This window comes from Siphateles boraxobius, unplaced genomic scaffold, assembly GCF_051911475.1.
Source record: "Siphateles boraxobius isolate OS27281-9 unplaced genomic scaffold, OSU_SipBor_1 82, whole genome shotgun sequence".
NCBI lineage: Eukaryota > Metazoa > Chordata > Actinopteri > Cypriniformes > Leuciscidae > Siphateles > Siphateles boraxobius.
This window is the reverse complement of record NW_027509211.1, coordinates 401,527-427,500: the sequence shown is the minus strand read 5'-3', so window position 1 is coordinate 427,500 and position 25,974 is coordinate 401,527. Positions and strand designations below refer to the sequence as shown.

The 25,974-nt window shown below is 41.8% G+C and overlaps 2 protein-coding genes across 3 annotated transcripts in view; one reads left to right on the top strand and one right to left on the bottom strand.

The window, feature by feature from the left end:
* The window catches only part of sidt2 (SID1 transmembrane family, member 2), a 55,046-nt gene extending 42,296 nt beyond the window's left edge, over window positions 1-12,750 (bottom strand). Inside the window, exons 1-4 of one of the 2 annotated variants that reach the window (XM_077221418.1) lie at window positions 12,551-12,750; window positions 10,446-10,647; window positions 10,243-10,364; window positions 8,932-9,096 (exon numbers count right to left, since the gene is read on the bottom strand). In XM_077221418.1, the coding sequence (XP_077077533.1) occupies window positions 8,932-9,096; window positions 10,243-10,364; window positions 10,446-10,622 (464 nt within the window). In that variant the 5' untranslated portion in view covers window positions 10,623-10,647; window positions 12,551-12,750. The remainder of the gene's footprint in view (window positions 1-8,931; window positions 9,097-10,242; window positions 10,365-10,445; window positions 10,648-12,550) is intronic. The other variant, XM_077221419.1, reaches the window with a different exon arrangement.
* Window positions 12,751-15,196: 2,446 nt separating this feature from the next.
* sik3 (SIK family kinase 3) overlaps window positions 15,197-25,974 on the top strand; it is an 87,779-nt gene continuing 77,001 nt past the window's right edge. Inside the window, 1 exon segment of the mRNA XM_077221392.1 lies at window positions 15,197-15,468. Within this exon segment, the coding sequence (XP_077077507.1) occupies window positions 15,238-15,468 (231 nt within the window). The 5' untranslated portion in view covers window positions 15,197-15,237.

Here is a 25,974-nt window from a genome sequence, read left to right as displayed (position 1 = left end):
TTAGCGCTGTGTAACTGAAGTATATTAGCGCTGTGTAACTGAAGTATATTAGCGCTGTGTAACTGAAGTATATTAGCGCTGTGTAACTGAAGTATATTACCGCTGTGTAACTGAAGTATATTAGCGCTGTATAACTGAAGTATATTACCGCTGTGTAACTGAAGTATATTACCGCTGTGTAACTGAAGTATATTAGCGCTGTGTAACTGAAGTATATTAGCGCTGTGTAACTGAAGTATATTACCGCTGTGTAACTGAAGTATATTAGCGCTGTGTAACTGAAGTATATTAGCGCTGTGTAACTGAAGTATATTACCGCTGTGTAACTGAAGTATATTAGCGCTGTGTAACTGAAGTATATTAGCGCTGTGTAACTGAAGTATATTACCGCTGTGTAACTGAAGTATATTAGCGCTGTGTAACTGAAGTATATTAGCGCTGTGTAACTGAAGTATATTACCGCTGTGTAACTGAAGTATATTAGCGCTGTGTAACTGAAGTATATTACCGCTGTGTAACTGAAGTATATTAGCGCTGTATAACTGAAGTATATTAGCGCTGTGTAACTGAAGTATATTAGCGCTGTGTAACTGAAGTATATTAGCGCTGTGTAACTGAAGTATATTAGCGCTGTATAACTGAAGTATATTAGCGCTGTGTAACTGAAGTATATTACCGCTGTGTAACTGAAGTATATTAGCGCTGTATAACTGAAGTATATTAGCGCTGTGTAACTGAAGTATATTAGCGCTGTGTAACTGAAGTATATTAGCGCTGTATAACTGAAGTATATTAGCGCTGTATAACTGAAGTATATTAGCGCTGTGTAACTGAAGTATATTAGCGCTGTATAACTGAAGTATATTAGCGCTGTATAACTGAAGTATATTAGCGCTGTGTAACTGAAGTATATTACCGCTGTATAACTGAAGTATATTAGCGCTGTATAACTGAAGTATATTAGCGCTGTGTAACTGAAGTATATTAGCGCTGTGTAACTGAAGTATATTAGCGCTGTGTAACTGAAGTATATTAGCGCTGTATAACTGAAGTATATTAGCGCTGTATAACTGAAGTATATTAGCGCTGTGTAACTGAAGTATATTACCGCTGTATAACTGAAGTATATTACCGCTGTGTAACTGAAGTATATTAGCGCTGTGTAACTGAAGTATATTAGCGCTGTGTAACTGAAGTATATTAGCGCTGTATAACTGAAGTATATTAGCGCTGTATAACTGAAGTATATTAGCGCTGTGTAACTGAAGTATATTACCGCTGTATAACTGAAGTATATTAGCGCTGTATAACTGAAGTATATTAGCGCTGTGTAACTGAAGTATATTAGCGCTGTGTAACTGAAGTATATTAGCGCTGTATAACTGAAGTATATTAGCGCTGTATAACTGAAGTATATTAGCGCTGTGTAACTGAAGTATATTAGCGCTGTGTAACTGAAGTATATTAGCGCTGTGTAACTGAAGTATATTAGCGCTGTATAACTGAAGTATATTAGCGCTGTATAACTGAAGTATATTAGCGCTGTGTAACTGAAGTATATTAGCGCTGTATAACTGAAGTATATTAGCGTTGTGTAACTGAAGTATATTAGCGCTGTGTAACTGAAGTATATTAGCGCTGTGTAACTGAAGTATATTAGCGCTGTGTAACTGAAGTATATTAGCGCTGTGTAACTGTGTAACTGAGCTGTGTAACTGAAGTATATTAGCGCTGTATAACTGAAGTATATTAGCGCTGTGTAACCGAAGTATATTAGCGCTGTATAACTGAAGTATATTAGCGCTGTATAACTGAAGTATATTAGCGCTGTATAACTGAAGTATATTAGCGCTGTGTAACTGAAGTATATTAGCGCTGTGTAACTGAAGTATATTAGCGCTGTGTAACTGAAGTATATTAGCGCTGTGTAACTGAAGTATATTAGCGCTGTATAACTGAAGTATATTAGCGCTGTGTAACCGAAGTATATTAGCGCTGTGTAACTGAAGTATATTAGCGCTGTATAACTGAAGTATATTAGCGCTGTGTAACTGATGTATATTAGCGCTGTGTAACTGAGTAACTGAGCTGTGTAACTGAAGTATATTAGCGCTGTATAACTGAAGTATATTAGCGCTGTGTAACTGATGTATATTAGCGCTGTGTAACTGAGTAACTGAGCTGTGTAACTGAAGTATATTAGCGCTGTGTAACTGAAGTATATTAGCGCTGTGTAACCGAAGTATATTAGCGCTGTGTAACTGAAGTATATTAGCGCTGTATAACTGAAGTATATTAGCGCTGTGTAACTGATGTATATTAGCGCTGTGTAACTGAGTAACTGAGCTGTGTAACTGAAGTATATTAGCGCTGTATAACTGAAGTATATTAGCGCTGTGTAACTGAAGTATATTAGCGCTGTGTAACTGAAGTATATTAGCGCTGTATAACTGAAGTATATTAGCGCGGTGTAACTGAAGTATATTAGCGCTGTATAACTGAAGTATATTAGCGCTGTATAACTGAAGTATATTAGCGCTGTGTAACTGAAGTATATTAGCGCTGTGTAACTGAAGTATATTAGCGCTGTGTAACTGAAGTATATTAGCGCTGTATAACTGAAGTATATTAGCGCTGTGTAACTGAAGTATATTAGCGCTGTGTAACTGAAGTATATTAGCGCTGTATAACTGAAGTATATTAGCGCTGTATAACTGAAGTATATTAGCGCTGTATAACTGAAGTATATTAGCGATGTGTAACTGAAGTATATTAGCGCTGTGTAACTGAAGTATATTAGCGCTGTATAACTGAAGTATATTAGCGCTGTGTAACTGAAGTATATTAGCGCTGTGTAACTGAAGTATATTACCGCTGTGTAACTGAAGTATATTAGCGCTGTGTAACTGAAGTATATTAGCGCTGTGTAACTGAAGTATATTAGCGCTGTATAACTGAAGTATATTAGCGATGTGTAACTGAAGTATATTAGCGCTGTGTAACTGAAGTATATTAGCGCTGTATAACTGAAGTATATTAGCGCTGTGTAACTGAAGTATATTAGCGCTGTGTAACTGAAGTATATTACCGCTGTGTAACTGAAGTATATTAGCGCTGTGTAACTGAAGTATATTAGCGCTGTGTAACTGAAGTATATTAGCGCTGTATAACTGAAGTATATTAGCGCTGTGTAACTGAAGTATATTAGCGCTGTGTAACTGAAGTATATTACCGCTGTGTAACTGAAGTATATTAGCGCTGTGTAACTGAAGTATATTAGCGCTGTGTAACTGAAGTATATTAGCGCTGTATAACTGAAGTATATTAGCGCTGTATAACTGAAGTATATTAGCGCTGTGTAACTGAAGTATATTAGCGCTGTATAACTGAAGTATATTAGCGTTGTGTAACTGAAGTATATTAGCGCTGTGTAACTGAAGTATATTAGCGCTGTGTAACCGAAGTATATTAGCGCTGTATAACTGAAGTATATTAGCGCTGTGTAACTGAAGTATATTAGCGCTGTGTAACCGAAGTATATTAGCGCTGTATAACTGAAGTATATTAGCGCTGTGTAACTGAAGTATATTAGCGCTGTGTAACTGAAGTATATTAGCGCTGTATAACTGAAGTATATTAGCGCTGTATAACTGAAGTATATTAGCGCGGTGTAACTGAAGTATATTAGCGCTGTATAACTGAAGTATATTAGCGCTGTATAACTGAAGTATATTAGCGCTGTGTAACTGAAGTATATTAGCGCTGTGTAACTGAAGTATATTAGCGCTGTGTAACTGAAGTATATTAGCGCTGTATAACTGAAGTATATTAGCGCTGTGTAACTGAAGTATATTAGCGCTGTGTAACTGAAGTATATTAGCGCTGTATAACTGAAGTATATTAGCGCTGTATAACTGAAGTATATTAGCGCTGTATAACTGAAGTATATTAGCGCTGTGTAACTGAAGTATATTAGCGCTGTGTAACTGAAGTATATTAGCGCTGTATAACTGAAGTATATTAGCGCTGTGTAACTGAAGTATATTAGCGCTGTGTAACTGAAGTATATTAGCGCTGTGTAACTGAAGTATATTAGCGCTGTGTAACTGAAGTATATTAGCGCTGTGTAACTGAAGTATATTAGCGCTGTGTAACTGAAGTATATTAGCGCTGTATAACTGAAGTATATTAGCGCTGTATAACTGAAGTATATTAGCGCTGTGTAACTGAAGTATATTAGCGCTGTGTAACTGAAGTATATTAGCGCTGTGTAACTGAAGTATATTAGCGCTGTATAACTGAAGTATATTAGCGCTGTGTAACTGAAGTATATTAGCGCTGTGTAACTGAAGTATATTAGCGCTGTATAACTGAAGTATATTAGCGCTGTATAACTGAAGTATATTAGCGCTGTATAACTGAAGTATATTAGCGCTGTGTAACTGAAGTATATTAGCGCTGTGTAACTGAAGTATATTAGCGCTGTATAACTGAAGTATATTAGCGCTGTGTAACTGAAGTATATTAGCGCTGTGTAACTGAAGTATATTAGCGCTGTGTAACTGAAGTATATTAGCGCTGTGTAACTGAAGTATATTAGCGCTGTATAACTGAAGTATATTAGCGCTGTATAACTGAAGTATATTAGCGCTGTGTAACTGAAGTATATTAGCGCTGTGTAACTGAAGTATATTAGCGCTGTATAACTGAAGTATATTAGCGCTGTGTAACTGAAGTATATTAGCGCTGTATAACTGAAGTATATTAGCGCTGTGTAACTGAAGTATATTAGCGCTGTGTAACTGAAGTATATTAGCGCTGTATAACTGAAGTATATTAGCGCTGTGTAACTGAAGTATATTAGCGCTGTGTAACTGAAGTATATTAGCGCTGTGTAACTGAAGTATATTAGCGCTGTGTAACTGAAGTATATTAGCGCTGTGTAACTGAAGTATATTAGCGCTGTGTAACTGAAGTATATTAGCGCTGTGTAACTGAAGTATATTAGCGCTGTCTAACTGAAGTATATTAGCGCTGTGTAACTGAAGTATATTAGCGCTGTGTAACTGAAGTATATTAGCGCTGTGTAACTGAAGTATATTAGCGCTGTCTAACTGAAGTATATTAGTGCTGTGTAACTGAAGTATATTAGCGCTGTGTAACTGAAGTATATTAGCGCTGTATAACTGAAGTATATTAGCGCTGTGTAACTGAAGTATATTAGCGCTGTGTAACTGAAGTATATTAGCGCTGTGTAACTGAAGTATATTAGCGCTGTATAACTGAAGTATATTAGCGCTGTGTAACTGAAGTATATTAGCGCTGTGTAACTGAAGTATATTAGCGCTGTATAACTGAAGTATATTAGCGCTGTGTAACTGAAGTATATTAGCGCTGTATAACTGAAGTATATTAGCGCTGTGTAACTGAAGTATATTAGCGCTGTGTAACTGAAGTATATTAGCGCTGTCTAACTGAAGTATATTAGCGCTGTGTAACTGAAGTATATTAGCGCTGTGTAACTGAAGTATATTACCGCTGTGTAACTGAAGTATATTAGCGCTGTGTAACTGAAGTATATTAGCGCTGTATAACTGAAGTATATTAGCGCTGTATAACTGAAGTATATTAGCGCTGTATAACTGAAGTATATTAGCGCTGTATAACTGAAGTATATTAGCGCTGTGTAACTGAAGTATATTAGCGCTGTATAACTGAAGTATATTAGCGCTGTGTAACTGAAGTATATTAGCGCTGTATAACTGCAGTATATTAGCGCTGTATAACTGAAGTATATTAGCGCTGTATAACTGCAGTATATTAGCGCTGTATAACTGCAGTATATTAGCGCTGTATAACTGAAGTATATTAGCGCTATGTAACTGAAGTATATTAGCGCTGTGTAACTGAAGTATATTAGCGCTGTATAACTGACAGGAACACGTGAGATGGAGACGCTGCTTTATAGTGTTTTATGTGAGATTGCAGAGCTGACACGTCTAGATCACAGTGGGTCATTTCATTTTCAGAGCGGAACATGTTTGTAATCATCAGCAAAAGTGCTGATTTGTGCTCTACATGTTATAACTGTGCGTAGACTTGTTTAGTGTTGAACTGCTGATGTTCCGCTCTCTCCAGCAACACATCACTGTTTTACACACACTGTTTTGTGTGTGTGTGAGTGAGTGTGTGCGTGTGTGTGTGAGTGTGTGTGTGTGTGTGAGTGAGTGTGTGTGCGTGTGTGTGTGTGTGAGTGAGTGTGTGCGTGTGTGTGTGTGTGCGTGTTTGTGTGTGTGTGCGTGTCTCTGTGTGTGTGTGTGTCTCTGTGTGTGTGTCTCTGTGTGTGTGTGTGTGTGTGTGTGTCTCTGTGTGTGTGTGTGTGTGTCTCTGTGTGTGTGTGTGTGTGTCTCTGTGTGTGTGTGTGTGTGTGTGTGTGTGTGTATGTGTCTCTGTGTGTGTGTGCGTGTGTGTGTCTCTGTGTGTGTGTGTGTCTGTGTGTGTGTGTGTGTGTGTGTGTGTCTATTGTCGTTGTGTGTATTGTCAGGTGAAACATAACAGGCTCTTTGTGAATATTTGGATGCTGTGTTGTTTTAATCAGTATTGGTCATTCCAAGTAAAATAATCAAATGTGTGTGTCTGTGTGTGTGTGTGTGTGTGTGTGTGTGTGTGTGTGTGTGTGTGTGTGTGTGTGTGTGTGTGTGTGTGTGTGTGTGTGTGTGTGTGCGTGTGTGTGCGTGTGTCTGTGTCTGTGTGTCTGTGTGTGTGTGTGTGTGTGTCTGTGTGTGTGTGTGTGTCTCTGTGTGTGTGTGTGTGTGTGTGTGTGTGTGTGTGAGTGTGTCTCTGTGTGTGTGTAAAACAACAACATGTTTATTAGATCCTATACCAACTGAACTACTGAAAGAAGTGTTACCTATAGTGGAAGAGCCTCTTCTCGATATTATTAACTCATCTTTATCTTTAGGTCATGTTCCAAGAACTTTCAAGCTGGCAGTTATAAAACCTCTTATTAAGAAACCACAATTAGATCCAAATAACTTAGCAAATTACAGACCCATTTCGAATCTTCCATTTATGTCAAAAATATTAGAAAAAGTTGTGTCCGCTCAACTCGGCTCTTTCTTGCAAGAAAACGACATTTATGAAAAGTTTCAGTCTGGATTCAGGCCACATCATAGCACTGAAACTGCGCTTGTTAGAATCACAAATGATTTACTTTTAGCTTCGGACCAAGGCTGTATCTCAGTACTAGTTTTACTTGATCTTAGCGCTGCGTTCGATACTATAGATCACACAATACTCTTAGATCGACTACAAAATTACACTGGTGTTCAAGGACAAGCATTAAGCTGGTTCAGGTCATACTTATCTGACCGCTACCATTTCGTCTACTTAAATGGAGAAAAATCGATTATAACTTCGGCAAACTATGGAGTGCCGCAGGGATCTGTGTTAGGCCCTTTATTATTCTCAATATATATGCTGCCACTTGGTAATATTCTAAGGAAACATGGAATTAGTTTCCATTGTTATGCTGATGACACTCAAATATATATTTCATCACGGCCAGATGAATACGCTAAATTATCCAAATTGACAGATTGTGTTAATGATATAAAAGATTGGATGACGCGTAATTTTCTTTTATTAAATCCAGACAAGACAGAGGTAATACTTATCGGTTCTAAAAACCGTCCACAAAACCCTTCACAGCACGACTTTAACATAGTAGGATGCCCTGTTACTTTATCCGCTACAGTAAAAGACCTGGGTGTTATACTAGACTGCAACCTGTCTTTTGAAAAGCATATTTCATATGTTACAAAAACAGCCTTTTCCACCTTAGAAACATTGCTAAGCTACGTAACATGCTATCAGTCTCTGATGCAGAAAAGTTAGTTCATGCATTCATGACCTCGAGACTAGATTACTGTAATGCTTTATTAGCTGGTTGTCCTGCATCTTCAATAAACAAGCTACAGTTAGTCCAAAATGCAGCCGCTAGAGTTCTTACTAGATCAAGAAAATATGATCATATAACACCGATTTTATCATCACTTCATTGGTTACCTATAAAGTTCCGTATTAAATACAAGATATTGCTTTTGACTTGAATGGTTAAATGGTTTAGCTCCAGTCTATTTAACGGATCTTCTATCGCCTTACAATCCATCGCGCTCTTTAAGATCACTAGATTCGAGGCTTCTGGTCATTCCTAGGATATCCAGATCCACCAAAGGAGGCAGAGCATTTTCACATTTAGCTCCGAAGCTCTGGAATAGCCTTCCTGATATTGTTCGTTGCTCAGACTCGCTCTCCCAGTTTAAAACTAGACTGAAGACGCATCTATTTAGCCAGGCATTCATATAAATTTTTTATCTTACAGTTACTGTAAATTCGGCCTCTAGTTCATAAACGCTAGAGGAGAACTGGCCCCCGACTGAGCCTGGGTTCTCCCAAGGTTTTTTTTCTCCATTGGGTCACCTGATGGGGTGTTAGGACACCATTAGGTCACTGGATGGAGTTTTTCGGTTCCTTGCCACTGTTGCCTTTGGCTTGCTCAGTTGGGGATATTCAAATTAATTAACCAATCATACCATTGATCAGCTCTACCAAACTTGGATGTCTTTTTTTCCAGTAATAAACAAACATCGTTAAGTTGTTTTGATTGATACTGTGAAGCAGCTTTGATACAATCTGTATTGTGAAAAGCGCTATATAAATATATTTGAATTGACTTGACTTGACTTGACTTGACTTGACTTGTGTGTGTGTGTGTGTGTGTGTGTGTGTGTGTGTGTGTGTGTGTGTGTGTGTGTGTGTGTGTGTGTGTGTGTGTGTGTGTGTGTGTGTGTGTGTGTGCGTGTGTGTGTGTGTGTGTGTGTGTGTGTGTGTGTGTGTGTGTGTGTGTGTGTGTGTGTGTGTGTGTCTCACTGCAGTGTGAAGCTGTCGACGCGGCTGACTCTCAGCTGATAGTGGATCCCGGCGCTGGAGAGCGTCGACACGTCCACGAAGAAGAACTGCGTCTCTGCCACGGCTTTAGTGGGCGGCTGACACAGCGTGCGGCCCACCTGTGTGTACTGGTACTTCCTCTGATACCTGCACACACACACACACACACACACACACGCAAACACACATTTACATTTACATTTAGACATTTAGCAGACGCTTGTATCCAAAGCGACTTACATTTGAGGATTAAACCAAACAAGTCATCATGGAGAGGCAAAAACAACGCAAGAAGTGCTCAGACACACACACGCACACACACACAGAGAGACACATACACACGCACACACACACACAGAGGGACACGCACACGCACACACACAGAGACACACACACAGAGAGACACACACACACAGAGAGACACACGCACACACACACACACACAGAGACACAAGCACGTACACACACACAGAGGGACACGCACACGCACACACACAGAGACACACGCACAGAGAGACACGCACACACACACACACACACACACACACACAGAGACACACACACACACACACACACAGAGACACACACACACACACACACACAGAGACACACACACACACACACACAGAGACCCACACACACACACACACACACACACACACACACACACACACACACAGAGAGACACACACACACAGTTTACTGCTTCAGTGTAAAAACAGAAGCGTATGAGGAACTGAAAGATCGAAGTTCACACACGAATGCACATCATCATATCAGAGTCCACATGAAACACGACGATCATGAGCGCTGGCTGAGTCAGGGTTAGGGCCGGGCGTCGCTCAAGCATTATTAAACACGAGCAAACACACCGTTATTAAACAGCAAATAATTAAAAATTGGCAATCGCAACAAATAGACACAACTGAACAAAGATACGATTGAAATAAACAGTTTTAAGATTTTCAGGTTGAGAAACGGTAACTAAATGTAAAATAACGCTTCAGTTCATAAATAAAATCTACATTAGAAATATAGTTAGAGAAGTGATTGAGTGAAGAACGAGTGAATCTTCTCTTCTTCTGTTGTGTGATTAGTGTTATTATAGAGCAGGAATATTAGTGCTGTCACTTTAAGAGCTGCACACATCCAATATACTGATACACACACACACACACACACTCTCTCGCTTCAGTGATTTACACTCATGCTCAGATGCTCACATTCGCTCAGGTGAACGTCACTGGATCTGTATTATGGGATGGTGTGTTGCTAGGCAACGGCTTTACTCACAGGCCTCTGAGGATGAGTGGAACCTGGAAGGACAGAACCGCCTGTTTCTGCCGGACCACGAACAGAACCGGACTAACAGCGCTCTCGGATAACAGCTCCACCGACACTCGCACGCCCTCGGTCTGAGAGAGAGAGAGAGAGAGAGTATAGTGTTAGTACAGACGTCTCAGTCTGCAGTGAAGCAGCCGCTGGTTCTGATGGACCTTGTTCCTGGAGACGGTGTGGTTGTAGGAGTAGATGGTCTGGTTGTCGCTGGTGACCATGTCGTCGTACGTCACGTCGAACTGAGCGTCTCTCTGGATGACCACGTTCGTCCCGCTCACTGGACTCCAGAACCCCAGCATCAGGAGCCATCCCGAAACCCAGCAGAACCCCAGCATGCTGGATCCGGCATCAGCCTGAGCTCTAGAGCCAGAACACACCAGAACCAGAGTTAGCACACTTCATCTGCACTTCATCTGTACTACACACTTCATCTCTATCTGTACTTAATCTGCACGACATACTTCATCTACACTACACACTTCATCTGTACTACATACTTCATCTGTACTACATACTTCATCTGTACTACATACTTCATCTGTACTACATACTTCATATACACTACACACTTCATCTCTATCTGTACTTAATCTGCACGACATACTTCATCTACACTACACACTTCATATGCACTACACACTTCATCTGTACTACATACTTCATATACACTACACACTTCATCTGTACTACATACTTCATATACACTACACACTTCATCTGTACTACATACTTCATCTGTACTACATACTTCATCTGTACTACATACTTCATCTGTACTACATACTTCATATACACTACACACTTCATCTCTATCTGTACTTAATCTGCACGACATACTTCATCTACACTACACACTTCATATGCACTACACACTTCATCTGTACTACATACTTCATATACACTACACACTTCATCTGTACTACATACTTCATCTACACTACACACTTCATCTGTACTACATACTTCATATACACTACACACTTCATCTCTATCTGTACTTAATCTGCACGACATACTTCATCTACACTACACACTTCATATGCACTACACACTTCATCTGTACTACATACTTCATATACACTACACACTTCATCTGTACTACATACTTCATATACACTACACACTTCATCTCTATCTGTACTTAATCTGCACATCTACACTACACACTTCATATGCACTACATACTTCATCTGCGCTACATACTTCATCTACACTACACACTTCATCTGCACTACATACTTCATCTGCACTACATACTTCATCTACACTACACACTTAATCTGCACTACACACTTCATCTGCGCTACATACTTCATCTACACTACACACTTCATCTGCACTACATACTTCATCTACACTACACACTTCATCTGCATTACATACTTCATCTCTATCTGTACTTAATCTGCACTACACACTTCATCTGCACTACACACTTCATCTGTACTACATCTGAACTACACACTTCATCTGTACACTTCATCTGCACTACATACTTCATCTCTATCTGTACTTCATCTGCACTACATACTTCATCTGTACTACATACTTCATCTCTATCTGTACTTAATCTGCACTACACACTTCATCTGTACTACACACTTCATCTCTATCTGTACTTCATCTGTACTACACACTTCATCTGTACTACACACTTCATCTCTATCTGTACTTCATCTGTACTACACACTTCATCTGTACTACACACTTCATCTCTATCTATACTTCATCTGTACTACACACTTCATCTCTACTACACACTTCATCTCTATCTATACTTCATCTGTACTACACACTTCATCTCTACTACACACTTCATCTCTATCTATACTTCATCTGTACTACACACTTCATCTGCACTACACACTTCATCTGTACACTTCATCTGTAATCTGTATTCTTCATCTGTACTTCACCCTTAATCCATAATACACACCTCAGTTTACATTGATCAGGAATGACGTCACTATACGTCCATCCAACTATGAAACTACTTCCACTGGATACTTTACAGCTCAAATAACACATTAATACTGAGGTAACGTTAACTGTAGACAATATTGTATTTATTAACTATAATATTAACAAATACAGTGTATACGCGATAGTCCGAGTTTTTTAGAGAATTAACTGTGATTTCTGTTATCAATAACCTGACAGAAACACACAGATATATCTAGTCAGTAACGTTACATGCATAAGAATAATAACAACCAGCAGGTAAACAGATAGCGGTTTCTATAAGGTGAATGTATAGACTGACCGAGTCTCGCGCGGAGCTCCTGACGGTGTTTTTAAACACAAACTTAAACAGTGTCCACTGTAATGAGCATTTTGATGTAAAACTAAGGTAAATGCGGTTGTGATCCGCTTGCTGTTGTGTTGAGATCCGCTCGCTGTTGTGTTGATATACTGACCGACGGGTCAGACGTGACGTCATCGCGCACAAACCACGTGACACGCACGTCGACTCCACAGACGGGAAAACTTTCACAATTATTTTACACAAAAATAACAATTATTTACACAAACTACAGAGTTCATCATACACATAATTCAAACTTTATTGAATTATAGCTGCTGTCGGGATGGATCCTCTGTTCAGCCAATGGCAGAGCGGAATGACTCACGTGATTGGTCACGTTGACGGTCATGACAGGAGTTTGTTTACGTTCATCTGTGAGACCCACATACTCACATTAAACACACATAAACATTAATAAAAGCACTGATTTCAGAACAACCTGGGCTTTGAATCATAGTGATTTATTCGTAATAATATGTTTGCAATCTGACTGTAAATGTGACTATTCTGACATGTTCTGAACATATTTATGGCAATATTTTGTGTAAAATGCCTCGCAACTGAGAAGTTAATTGAGAGAAAGATGTTTGGTTTTGTGATGAGAGACGCTTCTGTACATGTTGTATATGTGTGCGTGTATATAGATGTATATAGATATAAACACACACACATACTGAATGCATATGCTTGTGCTTGATGTGTTCTCTGTGGTTTCCTCAGTATCTGAGTCTGAGGGGTTGCTGACGTTTTGTACCCAGATGCAGGAAGTCCAACGTCATGTTTTTGAGATGCTTCCGGTTGATTGGATGAACTCTGACGTCCAGAGCTGCGGTATACGATACACAGTATGTGCGTGTGTGTGTGTGTATATATATATATATATCTCAAGGGTTAAAATATCAGGCAGGGGAGGCAGTGCCTCCTCAAAAACTGTGAAACGAGAAAATAATACAAATAATATAATAAATAAATCAAACAACGCAAATATTACAAAATGTGACATTAAAGGTAGGGTAGGCGATTTCAGAGCTGCTAGCAATAGCGAGCTAGTTTTTTAAAGCATGAGCTACCATGCTCATCATACCATCCTGAGACTACTAATATTTAGACCACTTCTATTATATAACTCTCAGGCATTCACTGTGAGACTCACGCAATTGAGCCTTTTACACGCTCACACACACACACACACACACACACACACACACACACACACACACACACACACACACACACGCTCTCACGCCACACACACACACACACACACACACACACACACACACACACACACACACACACACACACGCGCGCTCTCACGCCACACACACACACACACACACACACACACACACACACACACACACACACACACACACACACACGCGCGCTCTCACGCCACACACACACACACACACACACACACACGCTCTCACGCCACACACACACACACACGCTCTCACGCCACACACACACACACACACACACACGCTCTCACGCCACACACACACATTTTCTCACGCAGGGAGAGGACACTGACACCGCGACACACAAGATAGAGCAGGTTACTTATGATACTTTTGATATGAAACCAATTCTCAGCTCTTAGATCCTGAGATTCTGTCAATTTTATTACGAAATTCAAACAATAAATACCTTTTAAATGTGACGTGACAGATAGCTAGCGCCTTACGTGAACCGATAATATACCAATAGCAGTAATTACATAAATCCTGGCTCTTGTTGATGACTGATAATCATAAATATCAGTTCACACATAAAATATATTGTTTAAATTGTTACTGCCTTTAGTTATTATTTTGTAATAGATATTACAATGCAAAAAAAAAAAAACACTGACTTGATGGTATTGATAAATGGAACATTAATTACATAGCGTAAATATACAAAATAGAATTGTATTGGGTCTCCTTTTTTGCGATGTTTATTTAATCAATAGAATGCAACAACATTAAGTGTAACAGGGACATGAATTTACATTTGATATGTAACAAAATGTTAAAAAACTGTGAGGTCGTTTTAAAACACAACTGAGATCATCAAAGTTAATTATAATAATGGTTTGTGCATCTATAGGCTACTAACAATGCAAATCTACCATACTAAACAACTGTAATGATAGATAGATAGATAGATAGATAGATAGATAGATAGATAGATAGATAGATAGATAGATAGATAGATAGATAGATAGACAGATAGATAGATAGATAGATAGATGCGCATGCTCTAAGGCTCGTGCATGAGGAGTTGCGCATTCACGGTTCCCAAATTCCTGTCTCCGAGCGCGTTTCCGGTTGGAGGGGGGGGATTGGGTATTTGCAGGGAACTTCTTGTTGTCATGGCAATAGTTTCCTCAGCGTATTCGAGCATTAGACAGCGAGAGATCTGAGGAATATAATAAACCAAAACACGCACGCGCGCACACGTCCCATCGCCAAGACGACAGAGACACACACGCGCTCGTGCGGGCAATGAAGTCATTGTTACGCTATCGGTTGCCACGGCGACATCCATGAGAGCGCGCTGCGGAAAGGGGCGGAGCTCGCGTCGTGACGCACGGCGGGGGCGTGTCCCGGGAGCGCGCTGCGCGTCCTCGCTTGTTGTTCCCGCAGAGAGGGCAGAAGATGGCGGCCGTGTCGAGCGGGCCTGCCGCCGGGCTCCCGAACCCCAACCCGAACCCGAACCCCAACCCTAGCCGCGAGCGAGCGCAGCCCAACGCCCCCATACACCACCCGAACGCGAGCGTCAGTCGCCCGCCCGCCGTGCGCGTCGGATACTACGAGATGGAGCGCACTATCGGGAAGGGCAACTTCGCTGTGGTCAAACTCGCCACGCACATGATCACCAAAGCAAAGGTGAGGGACGCGTCAACGCTTTAAGATGCGGCGCGATACACGCACTGACGCGCGCGCTGGCCAGCGGAGACACCGAACACACACACACACAAACAGAGTGAGAGAGAGATGCGGCCTGCGCTCGCGCCCGTGCGCGCGGCTGTGAAAAATGTGTGTGTTTGTGTGTATTGCGTATGAATTGTGTATGTGTTTGTTTGTGTGTATAGATTGCGTATATGGGGACTGTATGATAGTGAGTGTGTGTGTGTGTGTGTTATGAGAGTGTGTAGATATGTGGGTTGTTAACTGTAATTCATGTTGTCTTATTGCAGTGGGAGAAGAGAGAGATAGACGGATAGATAAATAAACAGAGAGAGAGAGAGGGAGGGAAGTAATGGATGTGTGTGTGTGTGTTCTGGTGATTCTGAAGTGTGTGTGTTCTGGTGATTCTGAAGTGTGTGTGTTCTGGTGATTCTGAAGTGTGTGTGTTCTGGTGATTCTGAAGTGTGTGTGTTCTGGTGATTCTGAAGTGTGTGTGTTCTGGTGATTCTGAAGTGTGTGTGTTCTGGTGATTCTGAAGAGTGTGTGTTCTGGTGATTCTGAAGTGTGTGTGTTCTGGTGATTCTGAAGTGTGTGTGTTCTGGTGATTCTGAAGTGTGTGTGTTCTGGTGATTCTGAAGTGTGTGTGTTCTGGTGATTCTGAAGTGTGTGTGTTCTGGTGATTCTGAAGTGTGTGTGTTCTGGTGATTCTGAAGAGTGTGTGTTCTGGTGATTCTGAAGTGTGTGTGTTCTGGTGATTCTGAAGTGTGTGTGTTCTGGTGATTCTGAAGTGTGTGTGTTCTGGTGATTCTGAAGTGTGTGTGTTCTGGTGATTCTGAAGAGTGTGTGTTCTGGTGATTCTGAAGTGTGTGTGTTCTGGTGATTCTGAAGAGTGTGTGTTCTGGTGATTCTGAAGAGTGTGTGTTCTGGTGATTCTGAAGAGTGTGTGTTCTGGTGATTCTGAAGTGTGTGTGTTCTGGTGATTCCGAAGTGTGTGTGTTCTGGTGATTCCGAAGTGTGTGTGTTCTGGTGATTCCGAAGTGTGTGTGTTCTGGTGATTCCGAAGTGTGTGTGTTCTGGTGATTCCGAAGTGTGTGTGTTGTTCTGGTGATTCTGAAGAGTGTGTGTTCTGGTGATTCTGAAGTGTGTGTGTTCTGGTGATTCTGAAGTGTGTGTGTTCTGGTGATTCTGAAGAGTGTGTGTTCTGGTGATTTTGAAGAGTGTGTGTTCAGGTGATTCTGAAGTGTGTGTGTTCTGGTGATTCTGAAGTGTGTGTGTTCTGGTGATTCTGAAGTGTGTGTGTTCTGGTGATTCTGAAGTGTGTGTGTTCTGGTGATTCTGAAGTGTGTGTGTTCTGGTGATTTTGAAGAGTGTGTGTTCTGGTGATTCTGAAGTGTGTGTGTTCTGGTGATTCTGAAGTGTGTGTGTTCTGGTGATTCCGAAGTGTGTGTGTTCTGGTGATTCCGAAGTGTGTGTGTTCTGGTGATTCTGAAGTGTGTGTGTTCTGGTGATTCTGAAGTGTGTGTGTTCTGGTGATTCTGAAGTGTGTGTGTTCTGGTGATTCTGAAGAGTGTGTGTTCTGGTGATTCTGAAGTGTGTGTGTTCTGGTGATTCTGAAGTGTGTGTGTTCTGGTGATTCTGAAGTGTGTGTGTTCTGGTGATTCTGAAGTGTGTGTGTTCTGGTGATTCTGAAGTGTGTGTGTTCTGGTGATTCTGAAGTGTGTGTGTTCTGGTGATTCTGAAGTGTGTGTGTTCTGGTGATTCTGAAGTGTGTGTGTTCTGGTGATTCTGAAGTGTGTGTGTTCTGGTGATTCTGAAGAGTGTGTGTTCTGGTGATTCTGAAGTGTGTGTGTTCTGGTGATTCTGAAGTGTGTGTGTTCTGGTGATTCTGAAGTGTGTGTGTTCTGGTGATTCTGAAGTGTGTGTGTTCTGGTGATTCCGAAGTGTGTGTGTTCTGGTGATTTTGAAGAGTGTGTGTTCTGGTGATTTTGAAGAGTGTGTGTTCTGGTGATTTTGAAGAGTGTGTGTTCTGGTGATTCTGAAGTGTGTGTGTTCTGGTGATTCTGAAGTGTGTGTGTTCTGGTGATTCTGAAGAGTGTGTGTTCTGGTGATTCCGAAGTGTGTGTGTTCTGGTGATTTTGAAGAGTGTGTGTTCTGGTGATTCTGAAGTGTGTGTGTTCTGGTGATTCTGAAGTGTGTGTGTTCTGGTGATTCTGAAGTGTGTGTGTTCTGGTGATTCCGAAGTGTGTGTGTTCTGGTGATTCTGAAGTGTGTGTGTTCTGGTGATTCTGAAGAGTGTGTGTTCTGGTGATTCTGAAGTGTGTGTGTTCTGGTGATTCTGAAGTGTGTGTGTTCTGGTGATTCTGAAGAGTGTGTGTTCTGGTGATTCTGAAGAGTGTGTGTTCTGGTGATTTTGAAGTGTGTGTGTTCTGGTGATTCTGAAGAGAGTGTGTTCTGGTGATTCTGAAGTGTGTGTGTTCTGGTGATTCTGAAGTGTGTGTGTTCTGGTGATTCTGAAGAGAGTGTGTTCTGGTGATTCTGAAGTGTGTGTGTTCTGGTGATTCTGAAGTGTGTGTGTTTGGTGATTCTGAAGTGTGTGTGTTCTGGTGATTCTGAAGTGTGTGTGTTCTGGTGATTCTGAAGAGTGTGTGTTCTGGTGATTCTGAAGTGTGTGTGTTCTGGTGATTCTGAAGTGTGTGTGTTCTGGTGATTCTGAAGAGTGTGTGTTCTGGTGATTCTGAAGTGTGTGTGTGTGTGTGTGTTCTGGTGATTCTGAAGAGTGTGTGTTCTGGTGATTCTGAAGAGTGTGTGTTCTGGTGATTCTGAAGAGTGTGTGTTCTGGTGATTTTGAAGTGTGTGTGTTCTGGTGATTCTGAAGAGTGTGTGTTCTGGTGATTCTGAAGAGTGTGTGTTCTGGTGATTCTGAAGTGTGTGTGTTCTGGTGATTCTGAAGAGTGTGTGTTCTGGTGATTCTGAAGTGTGTGTGTTCTGGTGATTCTGAAGTGTGTGTGTTCTGGTGATTTTGAAGTGTGTGTGTTCTGGTGATTCTGAAGTGTGTGTGTTCTGGTGATTCTGAAGAGTGTGTGTTCTGGTGATTCTGAAGTGTGTGTGTTCTGGTGATTCTGAAGTGTGTGTGTTCTGGTGATTCTGAAGTGTGTGTGTTCTGGTGATTCTGAAGAGTGTGTGTTCTGGTGATTCTGAAGTGTGTGTGTTCTGGTGATTCTGAAGAGTGTGTGTTGTGGTGATTCTGAAGTGTGTGTGTTGTGGTGATTCTGAAGAGTGTGTGTGTTCTGGTGATTCTGAAGAGTGTGTGTTCTGGTGATTCTGAAGAGTGTGTGTGTTCTGGTGATTCTGAAGAGTGTGTGTGTTCTGGTGATTCTGAAGAGTGTGTGTGTTCTGGTGATTCTGAAGAGTGTGTGTTCTGGTGATTCTGAAGAGTGTGTGTTCTGGTGATTCTGAAGTGTGTGTGTTCTGGTGATTCTGAAGTGTGTGTGTTCTGGTGATTCTGAAGAGTGTGTGTTCTGGTGATTCTGAAGTGTGTGTGTTCTGGTGATTCTGAAGTGTGTGTGTTCTGGTGATTCTGAAGTGTGTGTGTGTTCTGGTGATTCTGAAGAGTGTGTGTTCTGGTGATTCTGAAGTGTGTGTGTGTTCTGGTGATTCTGAAGAGTGTGTGTGTTCTGGTGATTCTGAAGAGTGTGTGTGTTCTGGTGATTCTGAAGTGTGTGTGTTCTGGTGATTCTGAAGTGTGTGTGTTCTGGTGATTCTGAAGTGTGTGTTCTGGTGATTCTGAAGTGTGTGTGTTCTGGTGATTCTGAAGTGTGTGTGTTCTGGTGATTCTGAAGTGTGTGTGTGTTCTGGTGATTCTGAAGTGTGTGTGTTCTGGTGATTCTGAAGAGTGTGTGTGTTCTGGTGATTCTGAAGAGTGTGTGTGTTCTGGTGATTCTGAAGAGTGTGTGTGTTCTGGTGATTCTGAAGAGTGTGTGTGTTCTGGTGATTCTGAAGAGTGTGTGTGTTCTGGTGATTCTGAAGTGTGTGTGTTCTGGTGATTCTGAAGTGTGTGTGTTCTGGTGATTCTGAAGTGTGTGTGTTCTGGTGATTCTGAAGTGTGTGTGTTCTGGTGACTCTGAAGTGTGTGTGTTCTGGTGATTCTGAAGTGTGTGTTTGGTGATTCTGAAGTGTGTGTGTTCTGGGGATTCTGAAGTGTGTGTGTTCTGGTGATTCTGAAGTGTGTGTGTTCTGGTGATTCTGAAGTGTGTGTGTGTGTTCTGGTGATTCTGAAGTGTGTGTGTGTTCTGGTGATTCTGAAGTGTGTGTGTGTTCTGGTGATTCTGAAGAGTGTGTGTTCTGGTGATTCTGAAGTGTGTGTGTTCTGGTGATTCTGAAGTGTGTGTGTTCTGGTGATTCTGAAGTGTGTGTGTTCTGGTGACTCTGAAGTGTGTGTGTTCTGGTGATTCTGAAGTGTGTGTTTGGTGATTCTGAAGTGTGTGTGTGTTCTGGTGATTCTGAAGTGTGTCTGTTGATTCTGAAGTGTGTGTGTGTGTTCTGGTGATTCTGAAGTGTGTGTGTTCTGGTGATTCTGAAGTGTGTGTTTGGTGATTCTGAAGTGTGTGTGTTCTGGGGATTCTGAAGTGTGTGTGTTCTGGTGATTCTGAAGAGTGTGTGTTCTGGTGATTCTGAAGTGTGTGTGTTCTGGTGATTCTGAAGAGTGTGTGTTCTGGTGATTCTGAAGTGTGTGTGTTCTGGTGATTCTGAAGTGTGTGTGTTCTGGTGATTCTGAAGTGTGTGTGTTCTGGTGATTCTGAAGTGTGTGTGTGTTCTGGTGATTCTGAAGAGTGTGTGTTCTGGTGATTCTGAAGTGTGTGTGTGTTCTGGTGATTCTGAAGAGTGTGTGTTCTGGTGATTCTGAAGTGTGTGTGTTCTGGTGATTCTGAAGTGTGTGTGTTCTGGTGATTCTGAAGAGTGTGTGTTCTGGTGATTTTGAAGAGTGTGTGTTCTGGTGATTCTGAAGTGTGTGTGTTCTGGTGATTCTGAAGTGTGTGTGTTCTGGTGATTCTGAAGTGTGTGTGTTCTGGTGATTCTGAAGTGTGTGTGTTCTGGTGATTCTGAAGAGTGTGTGTTCTGGTGATTTTGAAGAGTGTGTGTTCTGGTGATTCTGAAGTGTGTTTGTTCTGGTGATTCTGAAGTGTGTGTGTTCTGGTGATTCTGAAGTGTGTGTGTTCTGGTGATTCTGAAGTGTGTGTGTTCTGGTGATTCTGAAGTGTGTGTGTTCTGGTGATTCTGAAGTGTGTCTGTTGATTCTGAAGTGTGTGTGTGTTCTGGTGATTCTGAAGTGTGTGTGTGTGTTCTGGTGATTCTGAAGTGTGTGTGTTCTGGTGATTCTGAAGTGTGTGTTTGGTGATTCTGAAGTGTGTGTGTTCTGGGGATTCTGAAGTGTGTGTGTTCTGGTGATTCTGAAGTGTGTGTGTGTTCTGGTGATTCTGAAGAGTGTGTGTGTTCTGGTGATTCTGAAGTGTGTGTGTTCTGGTGATTCTGAAGTGTGTGTGTTCTGGTGATTCTGAAGAGTGTGTGTTCTGGTGATTCTGAAGTGTGTGTGTTCTGGTGATTCTGAAGTGTGTGTGTTCTGGTGATTCTGAAGTGTGTGTGTTCTGGTGATTCTGAAGTGTGTGTGTTCTGGTGATTCTGAAGTGTGTGTGTTTGGTGATTCTGAAGTGTGTGTGTTCTGGTGATTCTGAAGTGTGTGTGTTCTGGTGATTCTGAAGTGTGTGTGTTTGGTGATTCTGAAGTGTGTGTGTTCTGGTGATTCTGAAGTGTGTGTGTTCTGGTGATTCTGAAGTGTGTGTGTTCTGGTGATTCTGAAGTGTGTGTGTTTGGTGATTCTGAAGTGTGTGTGTTCTGGTGATTCTGAAGTGTGTGTGTTTGGTGATTCTGAAGTGTGTGTGTTCTGGTGATTCTGAAGTGTGTGTGTTCTGGTGATTCTGAAGTGTGTGTGTTCTGGTGATTCTGAAGTGTGTGTGTTCTGGTGATTCTGAAGTGTGTGTGTTTGGTGATTCTGAAGTGTGTGTGTTTGGTGATTCTGAAGTGTGTGTTCTGGTGATTCTGAAGAGTGTGTGTTCTGGTGATTCTGAAGTGTGTGTGTTCTGGTGATTCTGAAGTGTGTGTGTTCTGGTGATTCTGAAGTGTGTGTGTTCTGGTGATTCTGAAGAGTGTGTGTTCTGGTGATTCTGAAGTGTGTGTGTTCTGGTGATTCTGAAGTGTGTGTGTTCTGGTGATTCTGAAGTGTGTGTGTTCTGGTGATTCTGAAGAGTGTGTGTTCTGGTGATTCTGAAGTGTGTGTTCTGGTGATTCTGAAGTGTGTGTGTGTTCTGGTGATACTGAAGAGTGTGTGTTCTGGTGATTCTGAAGAGTGTGTGTTCTGGTGATTCTGAAGTGTGTGTGTTCTGGTGATTCTGAAGTGTGTCTGTTGATTCTGAAGTGTGTGTGTGTTCTGGTGATTCTGAAGTGTGTGTGTGTGTTCTGGTGATTCTGAAGTGTGTGTGTTCTGGTGATTCTGAAGTGTGTGTGTGTTCTGGTGATTCTGAAGAGTGTGTGTGTTCTGGTGATTCTGAAGTGTGTGTGTTCTGGTGATTCTGAAGTGTGTGTGTTCTGGTGATTCTGAAGAGTGTGTGTTCTGGTGATTCTGAAGTGTGTGTGTTCTGGTGATTCTGAAGTGTGTGTGTTCTGGTGATTCTGAAGTGTGTGTGTTCTGGTGATTCTGAAGTGTGTGTGTTCTGGTGATTCTGAAGTGTGTGTGTTCTGGTGATTCTGAAGTGTGTGTGTGTTCTGGTGATTCTGAAGTGTGTGTGTTCTGGTGATTCTGAAGAGTGTGTGTTCTGGTGATTCTGAAGTGTGTGTTTTCTGGTGATTCTGAAGTGTGTGTTCTGGTGATTCTGAAGTGTGTGTGTTCTGGTGATTCTGAAGTGTGTGTGTGTTCTGGTGATTCTGAAGAGTGTGTGTGTTCTGGTGATTCTGAAGAGTGTGTGTGTTCTGGTGATTCTGAAGAGTGTGTGTGTTCTGGTGATTCTGAAGAGTGTGTGTGTTCTGGTGATTCTGAAGTGTGTGTGTTCTGGTGATTCTGAAGTGTGTGTGTTCTGGTGATTCTGAAGAGTGTGTGTTCTGGTGATTCTGAAGTGTGTGTGTTCTGGTGATTCTGAAGTGTGTGTGTTTGGTGATTCTGAAGTGTGTGTTCTGGTGATTCTGAAGTGTGTGTGTTCTGGTGATTCTGAAGTGTGTGTGTGTTCTGGTGATTCTGAAGTGTGTGTGTTCTGGTGATTCTGAAGAGTGTGTGTTCTGGTGATTCTGAAGTGTGTGTGTTCTGGTGATTCTGAAGTGTGTGTGTGTTCTGGTGATTCTGAAGTGTGTGTGTTCTGGTGATTCTGAAGAGTGTGTGTTCTGGTGATTCTGAAGTGTGTGTGTTCTGGTGATTCTGAAGTGTGTGTTCTGGTGATTCTGAAGAGTGTGTGTTCTGGTGATTCTGAAGTGTGTGTGTTCTGGTGATTCTGAAGTGTGTGTGTTCTGGTGATTCTGAAGAGTGTGTGTTCTGGTGATTCTGAAGTGTGTGTGTTCTGGTGATTCTGAAGTGTGTGTGTTCTGGTGATTCTGAAGTGTGTGTGTTCTGGTGATTCTGAAGTGTGTGTGTTCTGGTGATTCTGAAGTGTGTGTGTTCTGGTGATTCTGAAGTGTGTGTGTTCTGGTGATTCTGAAGTGTGTGTGTTCTGGTGATTCTGAAGAGTGTGTGTTCTGGTGATTCTGAAGTGTGTGTGTTCTGGTGATTCTGAAGAGTGTGTGTTCTGGTGATTCTGAAGTGTGTGTGTTCTGGTGATTCTGAAGTGTGTGTGTTCTGGTGATTCTGAAGAGTGTGTGTTCTGGTGATTCTGAAGTGTGTGTGTTCTGGTGATTCTGAAATGTGTGTGTTCTGGTGATTCTGAAGTGTGTGTGTTCTGGTGATTCTGAAGTGTGTGTGTTTGGTGATTCTGAAGTGTGTGTGTGTTCTGGTGATTCTGAAGTGTGTGTGTGTTCTGGTGATTCTGAAGTGTGTGTTCTGGTGATTCTGAAGTGTGTGTGTGTTCTGGTGATTCTGAAGTGTGTGTGTGTTCTGGTGATTCTGAAGTGTGTGTGTGTTCTGGTGATTCTGAAGTGTGTGTGTGTTCTGGTGATTCTGAAGTGTGTGTGTGTTCTGGTGATTCTGAAGTGTGTGTGTGTTCTGGTGATTCTGAAGTGTGTGTGTGTTCTGGTGATTCTGAAGTGTGTGTGTTCTGGTGATTCTGAAGTGTGTGTGTTCTGGTGATTCTGAAGTGTGTGTGTTCTGGTGATTCTGAAGTGTGTGTGTTCTGGTGATTCTGAAGTGTGTGTGTTCTGGTGATTCTGAAGAGTGTGTGTTCTGGTGATTCTGAAGTGTGTGTGTTCTGGTGATTCTGAAGTGTGTGTGTTCTGGTGATTCTGAAGTGTGTTTGTGTGTTCTGTGTGTGTTCTGGTGATTCTGAAGTGTGTGTTCATAACAATCAGAGTTTCAGAGAGGCTTCATCATCATCCTCACACACTTTTGTGTGTGTGTGTGTGTGTGTGTGTGTGTGTGTGTGTGTAAAGGTCCTTGCACACTGTCCAAAATTCACGTCCAAAATTTTCGCAAAAAAAATAAATAAGACCTCGCGTCGCGTTGTGTCGGTCCCATTCACACACTTCACACACTCCGTCCGTCATAAAACTAATTTTGGATCGATTTCAATTTTCTGCGTTTCTCGCATCCGTAGCGCTTGACCAATCAGAGCCACCGAATGACCAATACGGTAAAACGCATACGAAAACTTATGACCCGGTGTGCAAGGACCTTGTGTGTGTGTATGTGTTCCAGTCAGAGGCTCGTGTGCGTGTGTGTGTGTTTCAGTCAGAGGCTCAAGTGCGTGTGTGTGTGTTTCAGTCAGAGGCTCAAGTGCGTGTGTGTGAGTGTGTGTCCTGGTTTGCCCGGATCACTGCAGGTCAGCTCCAGGATTCTCCAGTTTTAACTCCTCTTAACACTGACGGAGTCACTCATGCCGTATGACATCCAGATACACACACACACACACACTCTCACACACACACTCACTCTCACACACTCCCTCTCACACACTGCATTGGAGACACTCATTTATTAATGCACTGAATGAGCCTGACTGTACAGTGTGTGTGTGAGATGCACAACAGATCTGACCGTAGTTTAATACACTGTTGTGAGTTCATCAGAAGTAGATCTCGTGTTAGTCTCGTGTCGATCTCGTGTTAGTCTTGTGTTGATCTTCAGAGTCTCGTGTTAGTCTCGTGTTAGTCTCGTGTTAGTCTCGTGTTAGTCTCGTGTTAGTCTCGTGCTGATCTCGTGTTAGTCTCGTGTTGATCTCGTGTTAGTCTCGTGTCGATCTCGTGTTAGTCTCGTGTCGATCTCGTGTTAGTCTTGTGTTGATCTTCAGAGTCTCGTGTTAGTCTCGTGTCGACTCGTGTTAGTCTCGTGTCGATCTCGTGTTAGTCTTGTGTTGATCTCGTGTTAGTCTCGTGTCGATCTCGTGTTAGTCTTGTGTTGATCTTCAGAGTCTCGTGTTAGTCTCGTGTCGACTCGTGTTAGTCTCGTCTTGATCTCGTGTTAGTCTCGTGTTGATCTCGTGTTAGTCTCGTGTCGATCTCGTGTTAGTCTTGTGTTGATCTTGTGTTAGTCTCGTGTCGATCTCGTGTTAGTCTTGTGTTGATCTTCAGAGTCTCGTGTTAGTCTCGTGTTAGTCTCGTGTCGACTCGTGTTAGTCTCGTGTTGATCTCGTGTTAGTCTCTTGTTGATCTCGTGTTAGTCTTGTGTCGATCTCGTGTTAGTCTCGTGTCGATCTCGTGTTAGTCTTGTGTTGATCTTCAGTCTCGTGTTAGTCTCGTGTTAGTCTCGTGTCGACTCGTGTTAGTCTCGTGTCGATCTCGTGTTAGTCTTGTGTTGATCTTCAGAGTCTCGTGTTAGTCTCGTGTTAGTCTCGTGTTAGTCTCGTGTTGGTCTCGTGTTAGTCTCGTGTTAGTCTCGTGTTAGTCTCGTGTTAGTCTCGTGTTAGTCTCGTGTTAGTCTCGTGTTAGTCTCGTGTTGACCTCGTGTTGATCTCGTGTCGATTTTGTGTTAGTCTCGTGTTGATATTGTGTTGATCTCGTGTTAGTCTCTTGTTGATCTCGAGTTAGTCTCTTGTTGATCTTCAGAGAGTCTCTTTAGTGAGACGGGTTCAGTGCGTGAGATTGTCCTGTTGTGTTGATCTCGTGTTAGTCTCGTGTTGATCTCGTGTTAGTCTTGTGTTGATCTTCAGAGAGTCTCTTCATAGAGACTGGTTCAGTGCGTGAAATTGTCCTGTTGTGTTGATCTCGTGTTAGTCTCGTGTTGATCTTCAGAGTCTCGTGTTAGTCTTGTGTTGATCTCGTGTTAGTCTCTTGTTGATCTTCAGAGAGTCTCTTCAGAGA